Source organism: Emys orbicularis, chromosome 1 (assembly GCF_028017835.1).
Source record: "Emys orbicularis isolate rEmyOrb1 chromosome 1, rEmyOrb1.hap1, whole genome shotgun sequence".
NCBI lineage: Eukaryota > Metazoa > Chordata > Testudines > Emydidae > Emys > Emys orbicularis.
In genome coordinates, this window is record NC_088683.1 from 267,076,355 (window position 1) to 267,089,986 (window position 13,632).

The window sequence follows — 13,632 nt, forward strand, 5'->3', positions numbered from 1 at the left end:
TGTACTGGCCAATTCTCTCTCTTGGGAGACACACACAGAGCACTCAAAATTGGTTAAATGGATTGGTCTGATACTCTCCAAAAATGATGAATTTCATATTGCGAATATATTTGAGACCTATGAGCAAGTAAAAATAAGGGGTTGTGATATAAGCTGCAATTCAAACTTAACTTTGTTGGCCAGGCACAGGATCATCCACAAGAGCTGATATTAATAAGTTTGTAGGTTCAACAAACAATCTCAAATAGCTTAGAACCATCAAGCTAACCTGAGTGGGATCCAGTTGCAACCAGCTCAGGCCAACTGAGAATTTGCCAAGCTTGGGAGAACATTAGACCCAATGAATGAAAGGAAATATATGTGTATGGTTTTTCAAATTTGAATATTTTTTATTATTAATCTGTTTTTTTAATTGTAACAAATAGTTTTAGTGATAATTTGTGAGTATCTCTATTTATAGAAAATTAACACTTTAGAAATATCAACTTGCTCTATCATCTCTGTGAAAGTACGCTATACGTTATACAAACAGGATTTCTATCATTTTCATTTGAATGCTCTGTTTATAGTCAACGTTTGAGAATTTACAAATAAGTGCCATTTGTTCATAAAAATTAGAAAAATGAGAAACACCTGTCATCCATTTTGATGAATCTAGGCCATTATTCCTTTGCTTGGCTAGTCAGCACATATCATCAGAATTTTTTGCTAAATGTTATTCCGGCTATTTCCTTTAGTATATAGATCCTCAAGTAGACATCATTTCAAATCTTGGCAAGGTATGAACTCCGACATAGAAAGCCATGATTTGAATCAGCAATTGAAACATTTGTTTTTCCTCTTATGTATTCTCCTAGGTTGCTTTTACAGTTCTCTTTGACTTAGAAGCTCTTCTGAAGATCTGGTGCTTGGGCTTTACTGGATATATCAGCTCATCTCTTCACAAATTTGAACTGCTGCTTGTAATTGGTACTACTCTTCATATTTATCCAGACCTCTACCATTCCCAGTTTACATATTTTCAGGTACAGTCAACTAATTTTAAGATTTCTGTTCAAATACCTTGTTCAGGCACACTAAAAATGTTATCCACGAATAGTAATACGTATTCCCATCTGTGCTTTCCTTTGATTCTTCCAGAGTTCTCATATTGCTGCGTCACTTTGAATAAGTCTTTAAAATAATAATAATTCAAACAAATGTCTCTTTTTAAATCTGTGGATCTAGGGAGACCTTATAAGAGTAGGCCTCTATCTGAGTAAGCACATCAGCCCCCAATCCTCCTTCTTTGCAGCTCTCATTTCCAACTTCTGCTACACTGCTTCACCCTGGCTTTGGTCTAATTTAGCCACAATTCTCCATTCAGCTTTGCATACACACCACTTCTTACTGCATCTCCACCCACTGCATCTTAAAGGCTCCTGCTTAATGTCCACAAGTGGCTTGCTTGTTACTGGCTCTCAGTTCCCTATAAACTTGCTTTAGATTCCACAGACACTACTCTACCAGCTGTCACCTTCCCACCTAACTTCCCTAACTAGGAGATTCTTTACCTCAGTACCTTCTGGGTCTTCTAAAGCCATTTCCGCAGCTCCATCCTGGATCCTGGCATTTTGCAATCACCAAGTTATTTCTAATCTATTTATTGGGGCTGTCCTGCCCATTCCTGGTGGAAGTCCCTGGTGGAACACAAAGAGAGAACGATTCCTTGGGGTTGACCCATTTTCAGGTTGTAAATGAGCTCACATTTGTCCTCTGTCAGCCTAGTCGCCAGACCAACTAATTCTCTGTCCCTCCTTCTTGAATGAATATGTTCTGTAGGGTCAGTCTAGTTGTGGGAAAAGACCCATAGGTTCACTATATTATAGTGTAATCTCAAGTGTAAGGTGTCAGTTACTGAGTCTAGTAATCCTTTCTTTAAAAAGGCTAAAACGATTATTTTGACATTGGAAAATCACAACCTTACATGAGAACTATGGGACACAGCTTTATAGACTGGTCAGACATTTTAGGTATAAGAGGATTCTGGGAATTGTAGTTCAAATAATAGCAAGTAAAACAGTGATGTTTAGAGAGACCAAAATACCTTCACAGTAGTTTCAGTGATATATGTTGCATTTATAAGTTTAAAAATTTAGAACAGATTCATATCCATCTATTATTTAAAAATGAGTTAAAGCAAGAGATTAGTAATTAATAATGAAAAAGGGTAAATAATAAATGACATAGCTAAATCTTACAGAAAAGCATTATAAACTATGATGACACAGTGCGGTCTGCTGAAGTGTAGTAATGAACTTTGACAGTTTGTGAAAAATTGCACAAAGCCTATTCGCATTCTCTTTATACGATTCTACAAAATTGGTCAGGAAAATCTGCAAGACTACAAAATCTCTGACCCTGGCACACAGCCCCATAGGAATTGAATATTTTTAGATTGTGGCATTTTAGATCTTGCTGAGATTACATGCTATGAGAATACTCAGAACAATGCCACTCAAGTGGCATGATGTAATTCTCAAACATACAAAAACGAATACCTTAAACTAAACCACTGTACTTCTATTGCACAAATGTAAAATAAACAATCAGACAACAGTAAGTTGGAAATCTCAAATATTACAAGTAGCAAACACATTAACTCACTGGTGGAATATTTATTTAATCAGAATCCACTTACAATTTATGGTCTCTTTCCAGGAAGTTTGAATATTAAAATATAAATTTTACACATTGGACAAAATAAATGTGGTCATCACTAACTCTATAGAATAGAAGGAGGAAATTCATGTCTGTATCTGGTCCTTCCTTCTTTTTCTTGCTCAGATAATATCTGTCTAGAGATCTTTTTTCATATATTTATACATTTGCGGTGGGATTATCTAAAAGCACTCACTGTTGGCCTAATTATATCCCCATTGCAATATGGGAGTTTTAATACAGACTTCAGTGAGAGCAGAGGTGGGCTGGTGCTGAGTGTTTCTGAAAAATCTCTCCCCGCCTTGACTTTGTGACCAATCTTTCACAAAGGATTAACATGTGTAATTTGCATGGCTTCTATATTTAAAAGAAAATAGTTCATGGTGACACATAGAGTGAGTCAGCCCCGTATTTCTTGCAAATGCAAAATAACATGAAATAAAATGAAAAACAATGATTAAAATGACATAAAATGAAAAACTCCCCAGTGTAGGCATTTTAACCCGCCAGACCGGATCACAACACCACTTAGGATTGGCCCGGCCACTCCTCTGCCAGCATGACCGGTGGGGTGGTGGGCCAAAAGTGAACGGCATTGCAACCCCATGCACCAGGCCGCAATGCCTGGAGCTGGGAGGTGGGCTGAGCCTCATGGGTCAGGAGCCCCTGCTGCATGGTGAATGCAGGCTCACTCTACAACCTACAACCACCCCCTCCACGCCCAGGGCCTTTTACCGCCCTGGGGACAGGACCCGAGAAAATGAATTAACAACAAATTCTGAGAAATAAAATGAAAAATTATAAAAAGATTTCACAGGGCTCTAACTATCAGCATAATTCTAGTGAAACAGAAGTGAGCAGCACTAAAAGTATATTCAGGTATTGATATTAATTTCTGACTTCTAAATTACAGAGATTAAAACAATGTTGAAACCAAACTTAAAATAGTATTTTTATTTATTAAAAATAATGTTAAGTGGTTGGGACAGTGTTTTGTTGTTGTTGTGTTTACCTTAAAACACTACAGGTGAAATCCTGGCCCTGTTGAAGTCACTGGCAAAATTCTCATTGACTTCACTGGGGCACTTACTCTTTCAGCACAGAATTTTTTTAGGATGTAGTTTTCATTGAAATATCTATCTGAAAAGACATACGTTTTATAAGCAGAAGCACCTGCTACACTGAAAGATCTGGGTCACATTCCACAATCCAAATCCCCTTGCAGGCAAATGACACGGAGGTTGGAAAATACCTTTGTCAGTGTGCAGGCATGTATACACCATGTTCCGAGGCAAGCAGATTTCTAGCAAGCTATGTAACATATCTCCAATTCGATTAAGGTCAAAAAGTAATGTTCACAGGGATACTTCTGGAGGTTAGGCAGATCTTCAGATATTTTAATATTAATGGTGACAGAGTTGCTGTGTTCCCAGTCAAGCAAAAAAATGTAGCTAAAAAGAGTTCCTTGTTGAATACCCTCTGGTTTATCAAACAGAACTTTTTTCCACCTTCCTAGTCTTCCCTAACGTCTATCATAGTCTACATTATTTATTTGCCTTCACAGATAACCTCTTGTCAACACATCAGTTACTCTTCACCACACTAGGCATTACTCACCTTCCCAACCACCTCCCTGTGCACGTCAATATTAATTCTTGTTCACAGCAACATGCAAACCACTCTGTGACAGAAAATTAGCATAATTTACAGTAAAGCAAATTTTCTGCAATCCTGATCCAAAAGGCCTTCGTAGTCAATGGAAAGACTCCCATGTTTTATGTATTACAGCAAAGTCCTATAAAGGGTTTTTTTGGAATGGAATGGAATGTATTGTGTTTTGAAGGCAGAAGGTGGTGTTTTTTATTGGGGAAAAATATTATAGAATCACCTTCTGAGGTAAACATAACTACATCTTGAGAGAGACAGTCTTAGAAATTTTATGTAACAAAACTTATGGGTTCTTTTTTAATTTTCATTTTGAATTGCTGTACAAAATCTTTATATATTTTACCCCCAAAAGTACACACTGTCTATGTAAAAATCTTAAAAAAGAAAATTTGTATGTATTAGCCTGTAGCATGGAAAACAAAAATGTCATTACAGTAAAACTTTGCTAGATTTAATTTGTCTCCTAATGAAAACAAATGAAATAGCAAAATAGCACCAATAAAGATTAATGTGCTACTTAAAGGTCAGTTAGAGCTCTCTAGGTGGAGAAAAAAGAAAGCTAGGTAAGACAATTAAATATAAAACATGACTCAGAATACAGACCAGTGGTTCAATCCTGGCCCCATTGAAGTCAATATCAACATTCACATTGACTTCAGTGGGGCTAGGATTTCACACCAGGAGTAGATCTGTTGAGTAAAGGTATCATTTTTACTCAGCCACGCTTCAAGAGAGAATTCTATATTTAAAAAATCAACAGTTCCGAGCCAAATTCAATCTACCACTTTCTGGGCAGCCAATATAAAGTACACAGGTTGTTCCTAATATGATCACAGCATCCTAAATCAGTGAGCAAATGTGGTGCTGAATTCTGAACAAGTTGCAAGCTATAGAGAAGCCCTCCTAAGCAGCAGTAATAAAGCATCCGTCATGGGAGCATGTGTTCCTGTTACAAAATAAATAAGTGGGTAGCAGTAGCCTATGCAAATTACACAACAGAAAAAACACATTAGACCCTCATGCAAACAACACATGGTTTACCATGGAAATGATACAGTCACTCCAGGATTCTTAACCTAGCTCACTAAAAGAAGAGAGAACTTCCTCATAACATCAGCTTGTGTCCAGAAGCAAGACTTCTATTTACCCCACACTAGGGACAAAGCAGCTGTGATACATCCGGCTGGTAGTGTCATCTCCATGACGGAGATGTGCAGAATGTATAGGGTCCATGGGGCATGAGAGACATGTATTTGTTTAGATTGTAAGCTGTTTGGGGCAGGGACTCTCTTCTTGTTGTGTGTTTGTACTGCACCTAGTACAATGGTGTGCTGGTCTATTACTAGGATTCTATATGGTAGCAATAATAATAATAATTATAATGAGACAGCTGTGTATCACCAGCATACTGGTGATATTCTCCCCATGTTGAGAAACTATGTCACCGGAAGGTCTCTCATTGAATGCAGTATTAACAATCATGCATGTTAGCTAATGAAACATTTAATGATTTATATTTTATAGTACCTCATGCAGCTCTTTGCATTGAGATTCAGGTTTAACTTCCTCTTAGGTCATTGTATGGGCAAACTATCTGTGGGGATACAGGTGCATGCTCTCTACATGAATATATAACCCAGTGTTCACTGTTACAAATACATGCTCTTAAGAGCCACATTTTTTTTTTTTATTGATCCACTGGAATTGTAAAAGATTGTGGATCAAGGCTATTAATATAGAAAGGGAAAAATACCAAGGGATGCAAAAACCTAAAAATATTATAATTTTCTTATCAAACGCATGGCTCTGAGCAATAGGAGAAAACTTTAATAAAAATGCTGCATCATCCTAGATTAATTTCAAACTAGGAATAAGATATACATTTTAACAGGGAGCATAAATTAACCATTGGAAAAATTTATCTAGGGATGTAGTGGATTCTTCATCACTTGTTATCTTTAAATCAAGACTGCTTGTCTTTTAAAAAGGTATGTTATGGCTCAAACAGAAGCTATGGGCTTGATGCAGAAATTGTTGGATGAGGTTCTTTGGCCTGTGTTATGCAGGTCAGATTAGATACATGATCATAAAGGTCCCCTCTGGCCTTAAAATCTGTGAATCTATTAAAATTGATACATAATATAATCAGACAAACTAATATGATTGTAATTGTATTTTATCTTTTCCTCTCTCTTTGCAGGTGCTTAGGGTAGTTCGACTTATAAAGATTTCTCCTGCTTTGGAGGATTTTGTGTATAAGATATTTGGACCTGGAAAAAAACTTGGGAGCTTGGTTGTATTCACTGCCAGCCTTTTAATTGTAATGTCAGCAATTAGTTTACAGATGTTCTGCTTTGTGGAAGAACTGGACAGATTTACAACTTTTCCAAGGGTAAGTATAAGAAGGATTGACTACTTCACTAGTTATCTTATTATAGGTCTATCTTTCTGTCTAATCTAGTTTTCATCACCATGAAATGCAAGTGTGCATGTGTGGAATAGTGTATACAGTGTGGAATGTTCCACTTGGACATGATATATAACTAGGCTTGGCAGAAATCAATTTTAATAGTTTATAATAGCAACAGATATCAATTTTGATTTTTAAGCATTTTTAAAATGTTAATCTATTTAAAATTTTCACAATTGTGGGAAATTATGGGGCAGGGACATGCAATAATTACTTAATAATGGTAGACGTTGAAACTCAAAAAGTTAAAGCTTTATAACCATTAAAAAACACAAATTGTCAGCATCACATGTCAAAATATACACAGTAGATATCTTTAATTCAAACTCTAGTAAGTTCTTCAGCAGCATTTTTCTTACTTTGCCTATCTGTAGAATTTGATTACCAATGGAAGTATTTTGCCAGTTTATGTGTATACAGTGAAATCGACGTTTACTGATATTTACCAATAAATAGCTAATACTTTCAAGCCTATATGTACCTTTGGTATTATGAAAAATGGTTGCTCTTGATATGCACAAGAATGTGTATTTTAGACAAGGTTGTAAAACCTGTCTGCATTGCCAAAGTATGCATCCACCTTTTGGGCATAAATAAATGGATATTGTGGGCATGACATGAAATCAGAATGAGACTGAAATTCAGAGGAAATTGGAGCTAATATAGTTAGTGAAACACACTGTTTTGAATGAAAATACTGCCATTTCTTTAATAATATATTAGACTGAGTGTACATGGATAGGTTCCAGTGACGCTTTATTGCTTTCAGTCATACTATATTGGTTTCACAGTATATCTGTTTTAGTGAAAGTGCATTGGTTGGAACAATTAAATAGGAATGAATAAGGCAGCCTCAAGAGTCCTGCATTTAACAAACAAAATAGTTAAGCAACAATTTCGAATGATCTCCTTTATTACATGTCTGGGATGTTAGCCATCAAATGTGAGACAAAAAATAGATATCCTAAGGGAAGAAATGTTATGCTACAATTCCAATTCTAGCAAGCCTGGCTAGAAAAAGAGTTAGTAGGATCATGGCAAATATAATTAGGTTTCTTTTTCAAACATTAGAGAAGGGAGAGAAAACAGAATGCTCTGAAGCAGGTTTATAAAAACAAAAATCAGGCTTCTGTCTAATTGCAGAGATAATGCCACTAGTTATACTGTACTGTCAACTCCAATGTATAGTGTTAGGAAAACCTTTGAAAATAAATTGAAAGTTTGAAACTCCTGTGTACTTGATTTCTAGCATGTGTTTAACTTTTGAACTATGAAAATGTCAGTGAAAATCCCTAAGAGAATTATAGTTACATAATCCAGGTAAGATATCCTCACAGCAACTTGCAGATTTTAACTGATATAATGATCTGTGAAAGATCAAGTTTAAACAAACATTGTCAAGCTCTATCATGCTATTAGTAAACTTTTACGTTAATGTGGGCATTGTTACCCACATTTATTTTATTATCATGTTCATTTTTAGCAAAGGTGTGTAGGTACTGAAATATACAGTCCAAAGCAAAAGAGGCTATTCCAGTTAATAGATTATTGAGATGCTAAAAGACAGAAAAATATGAATTTGATGTCTTTCTGCTTGAATTCTCAATTGAATATAAGATGGGTTACCAATAGCAGTGTATCAGTGGAAATTAAATTAAAATGTTTTAAAATACATCTCATATGATAGTTTGACTTAATAGTCTTCAGTTATTCTTTTTCTGAATATTATTTTTGTACTGTATACAAATTCACTAAAGCATAAGGGTTTGGGAAATATAATTGGTAACGTGTGTTTTCCTTGTGTAGTTTTACTGCTTTGGGACCTCTGATGTAACGAATTAAAATTTACTGTTAAGAAAATTGAATTTGGGGTGAAATTTGACCTGTCAATGTCTCTTTAAAGTGTCTCCCTCTGACAAAGGTTGGGGGACTACCGTTAACATAGTGACCTCATTGACTTCAGTAAGATTCTTCAACTGAATGACTACAGATTCAGGCTTGCCGCAAACATACATACAAGTGCACATGAAATTATAAATTATTCTGTTTAAAGGTTCTGGAATGTATTATTTTCAAATCATGCTTGCAAAAATAGCTTTACTAGCAGAGAGGGCAAGTACGTTGGGTACATATTTGCAGAGTGTGTTATTGTAGATTGATAGGGGCTTGCTCTGATGCAAGAATGAATCTGAAATGGCAGGCACAATTGACATGGTGGGTTTTTGCAGTTCTTGAAATGTTGAGGACTGGTACACTTACAAAAAGGATGACAATTTAGGGTAAATTTTGAGCCTGAACACTAAAGTCCCTCTGACACTGAAACAGTAGGCTAAAAATAAAATCTGCCCTTAACAATAAATATCCTCCAATGAGGCACAGTATGGGTTTTGGAAACAGTAGGCCTCCTTCTTTCACTAATGCCTATAAATTGCATGTTTTCACATGGTTGTCTGAACTGTCAATAAGCACAAGCTCAATGTTGCTCTGGTTACAAATTTCAGTGTTCTTTTGACCAGTGCAGCTTCTCAGATGGCCTGACTTCATCTTTATGTCTATACTAAGTGCAGAAAATACAGATGTTTACTATACTGCTCTTAACAGATCCATCTTTTTTGTATTTTTAGGAACCATCTCCCCAAATGAATAAAATAGCAAAGTATTCTACAGTGTCTTGTATAGCATTATTGGCCATATTCTGCCTTCGTTTACACGTTATACAGTGCTCAAAATATTCCATTTGAGCAATATTTTTAAAGTCTAAATTAAGTGAAAGGCCAGACACTGCACTGAAAAGCACATCACTGCTGGGAAGTGTTGTTACTGTATCCAAATAGATACTCTGTCACAATTATCTTGATTTGCTTTAAGAGAACAATAAACTAAGACAGGAATAAAGAAAAAACACTGTTTCTGTCTTCTCAGCCTGTATTGAGCCCTGAGGAGAAAAAAAAGGGCAGCTGAACTGTAGGTACAGAAAGCGAGAGATGTTGAAATGTATAAATAAGTTATGTACCGAACTTCCATTTGTGTCTTTGAACATCTCTGCTAAGACTGCGTAGAAACTTCAAGGTGCACTACACAGAAAATAGAAGGGATCATTCCAGTTTCATAGTTGCCTACACCTCTGAAAGAAGATTGCATTTCACTGAATCTTGGGGACAAACATTAGCTGCTCCAGTGTGAATGAAAAGAGGATCACAATTTAAAAATGGGTCCAAAATAACAGAGAAACCCATGGTCAAATCCTGGCCCCATTGAAGTCAATGGCAAAACGTCCATTGACTTTAGTATCATCAGGATTTCACTCCTGGGGCTGAGGCTGAAAGAGGCTCGGCTAGAAACACATTAGTTCCACACAATCATAAAAAAAGTAATTGTGTTAGTTGTTACATGATGAATTTTTTACCCTTTAGAGCCATTACTATGTAAAACCTATTGAGGTGTTTATACAGGCTGACCTTTCTTATCATAGTACGTTACTGTATTCTTCTTGGGTATGTAGCAGGGAGGAAGAGGGGAGAGAGAGCAAGTATTTACACAACATTGGTCCTAAATCCTCCTCATTTTAGATTTTAGTGGGACTGCTCATGAGTATGGCCAGTGGGATTTGGCCCATGATACTTTACATATAAGCATACTTATTGAACAAGTGCTCTGTAAGTGAACCCTAGATTTTGTAAAACTACACATTTCCCCCTTCATCTATAGTCATTTGTGGGACATTATCTATTTAATGGATGGACAAAAAAATCAGAATTGTCACTTTGACTCACACATTTCATAGATCTGCCCTATTTGCAGATCTTCTACTTCATACAAATTCAGTTTGACGACCATCATCAAAACAGCTAATTAAGTAATGGGGCATAAAGACTCATAGAAACTGACAGTCTTTTCCATAACATGAATTAATTCAGAAGTCCTCCATTTGCATAAATCTCTAAGTCTCATTTTCACAGCTGTTAGTTCTGTCAGCTAGATAGTTGCATTTCATTTTAACATAAATGGTTGGAAATGTACCTTTCAACTAAAAATATCTTTTTCTGAAAGAAAGATTGCTGGGTACTAAACACAAAATCATTATTCACTGCCATATTATTTTCTTTAAACTAATGTTTTTGCAATATAGGGAACTTTAATAATATGAGGAAAGATTTAAATTTATTTAAAGGGTACCATTAGAACTAACCACATTATGTATTACAATTTTAAATGGAAGGCTAAGTTTTCATCACATTGAAAGGGTACTTTTCAACTTACAAAATTAATTTATGTAGATTTTACAGGGAAAAGGGGTGTGCAGTCGTATATTAAAGATATCTATACACTTTGAAGCAAATCATTGAAATGGAAGTTTCCCATTAAAAAAGAGATATAATATTAAGTAATTCAGATATAATTAATAGAGAAAGGCTAAACTAGTTCAACAATCATTAGTCACACACACACAGAGGTTGTGAGCCAGAAGTAAATTAGAATAACTTTAATGTAGTATCCCTCACTTTTTGCTTCAGTGGGGTGGGGTGGGCATATCAGATTAGTAGGATATAGCCACCTCCGGGTCCCAGGCCAGCTTTAGGGAAAATGGCACCCTGGGCAAACTTGTATTTTGGTGCTCTTTCCTTGGATTTAAGTACAGATACACAGTACAGTCACACACCTTGAGTTTACTGGGGAAGCTTTTAAGTTACAGTAAGGACTCTGTGCACCTCAGCAGAGACTGCTGCAAACAGCACAGGTAGCCTGTACGCTCAGCGCTGGCTCACTGTATCCCCCGAGTTTCTGGCACCAGCAGTGAGAATGCTGGGCTGGCAACCATACGAAGCGCTGAGGGGGATGGCAGCGCTGCAAGGCACAAACTGAAGCACAGCACAGCACACACCCGGCACTGTGTGTGTTTTCCTGACTGCCAGGGACCTGCCTAGGGAGCCCCACTGATTCCGATCCTCAACATCTCCCAATTTCGGATGCCGCGATGTACCCCCTGGAGCGCTCGCCACTAACCTGGGCACACCCTGTCCTCCCCTGCTCCAAGGCCATTGGGGCTGCTGAACTGCTACACTGGCAGGTGGGCAGCACCAGGCAGCCCAGGGTGAGTGCAGGCAGTGAGACACCAGGCAGAAGCAGCTCTCCTCCTGGTGCTCTCCTCGCACCCTTCCCAGCATGAACCAGCACATGGCACAGCCCTGGGGGCAAGGCCAGCCCTAGCCCCAGCCCGTCCTGCAGTGCACTGCCCCGGGCCCACTGGGGCTCCCGCAGCTCACCCCTGGAGCAGACCTTCCTCATCTGCAAATTGCAACAACACTCCCCATAACTTCAGCCCCTCCCCCAGCTGGGAGCCAGCCCAATCCACCTGCCCCCTCTGCCAATCTGAGACACACTCGGGCCAACAAACCACCCACAAGTTGAGAGTGGAGCCTGGCCAGTGGGCACAAGCCTCTGACCCTGCCCAGGCACTGGCACCCTTTTAACCATGGTGCCCCCTGACCACGGCAGCACCCTGGACACTTGCCCACATTACCCACCCGTAAGCCCAGCCATGCTGGGTCCTGAAAAGATCAGGGGGCAGTGGTAGAGATACTTGCCCCTCCCAGTTCCAGATAGCAGTGGGCAGGGGGAAGGTGACACTGGGCAAAGGTTTGGCCATTGTCTTCCTTCCCCCTGTTATACCACTGGTTAGCTCAGAGGAGGCTGAACAGCTTGACTGGTTCACCCACCCACTCCCTGTCAATAAAAGGCCCCTCTTGGGTGGAGTTCACCAGCTTGATACTGCAGCTGATAACTGGGCCTATGTATTTGTCCTAAGTGTGAGCTCAGCTGTAAAAAGTAAGTGGAAGCTCATAAAGGGTCACAATAACCTATAATAATAAATGTTGATGGGAAAAGTTGCAAAAGAGAGACAAACTGAATTAGTACAAACAAAAAGGTCTCCTGATATAATTCAAGGACTGTATTAAGGTCATGCCTGATAAACAAGAACAGTGTGGGATCAGAAATCAGTAAATCAAAATTAGCATGTTGGAAATTAGGCCTAATTGGTGGACAAAATAATGAGGGAGGGGGTTGTTCCATCCATCACTCCCTTCTGGGGTCCCCCCAAAAAGATAGACAAATGGATGGAGGCTACGACAATGCTGACTGACAAAGACAAGAGAAAGGGAAAGATCAAACTCCACCAGCATGGCTTCCACCCCCACCATCTCCTCAGATGCTGGACCTGCGTCCTAATCCTGAGAGATGTCCTACCAGACCAGACCAGAGAGAGGGAACCGATGTCATCACCACCTCCACTGGCTCCAGCTAAATCCCAACCACTATCTGGGATGTGAGACTTTGTCTCCCTCCCCCTGCCCCAACATGTCCTTTTTTCTTCCCAACCTTATTTTTTCCTCTTTTCTCTGTCTCTCTTTTTTCCTTCTGTCTAATAAAGGTCTGGCTTAGCTGGCCAAGACTGCATACTCTCTATCACTACAGTAAGCCTGTGACCAGAGAGGCAGCTAAATGCAATGCCCTAAACAGCCCAGTGCTGGTACAAGTTTGCCAGGTCTCAGACTCGCTGATAAAACCATGTCCTGTGCTTGCAAGTGAGAGTTAAAGCCGGAGATAGAAGCTGCATTTTCTATCTTTACTATTCTTTTCTGTCCTCTCTGGTGTATGCTTATCTTGTTTTGTCTTTTAGGAAATAAAATCGGACTTTAACAACAGCAACAATGATAGCTGCAGCCCATCTCAACTAAATTCTTCTTTTCCCAAAAAGGACAGTTATTACCATCTTAAAAGACTGTCAGACAAAT

The 13,632-nt window shown here is 38.4% G+C and overlaps 1 protein-coding gene across 2 annotated transcripts in view; it reads left to right on the plus strand.

Annotated features, from left to right (window-relative positions):
- Positions 1–13,632, plus strand: part of NALCN (sodium leak channel, non-selective) — a 369,797-nt gene that overhangs the window by 233,683 nt on the left and 122,482 nt on the right. For both annotated transcript variants that reach the window (XM_065410363.1, XM_065410371.1), the window contains 2 exons: positions 858–1,025; positions 6,569–6,760. In XM_065410363.1, the coding sequence (XP_065266435.1) occupies positions 858–1,025; positions 6,569–6,760 (360 nt within the window). The remainder of the gene's footprint in view (positions 1–857; positions 1,026–6,568; positions 6,761–13,632) is intronic.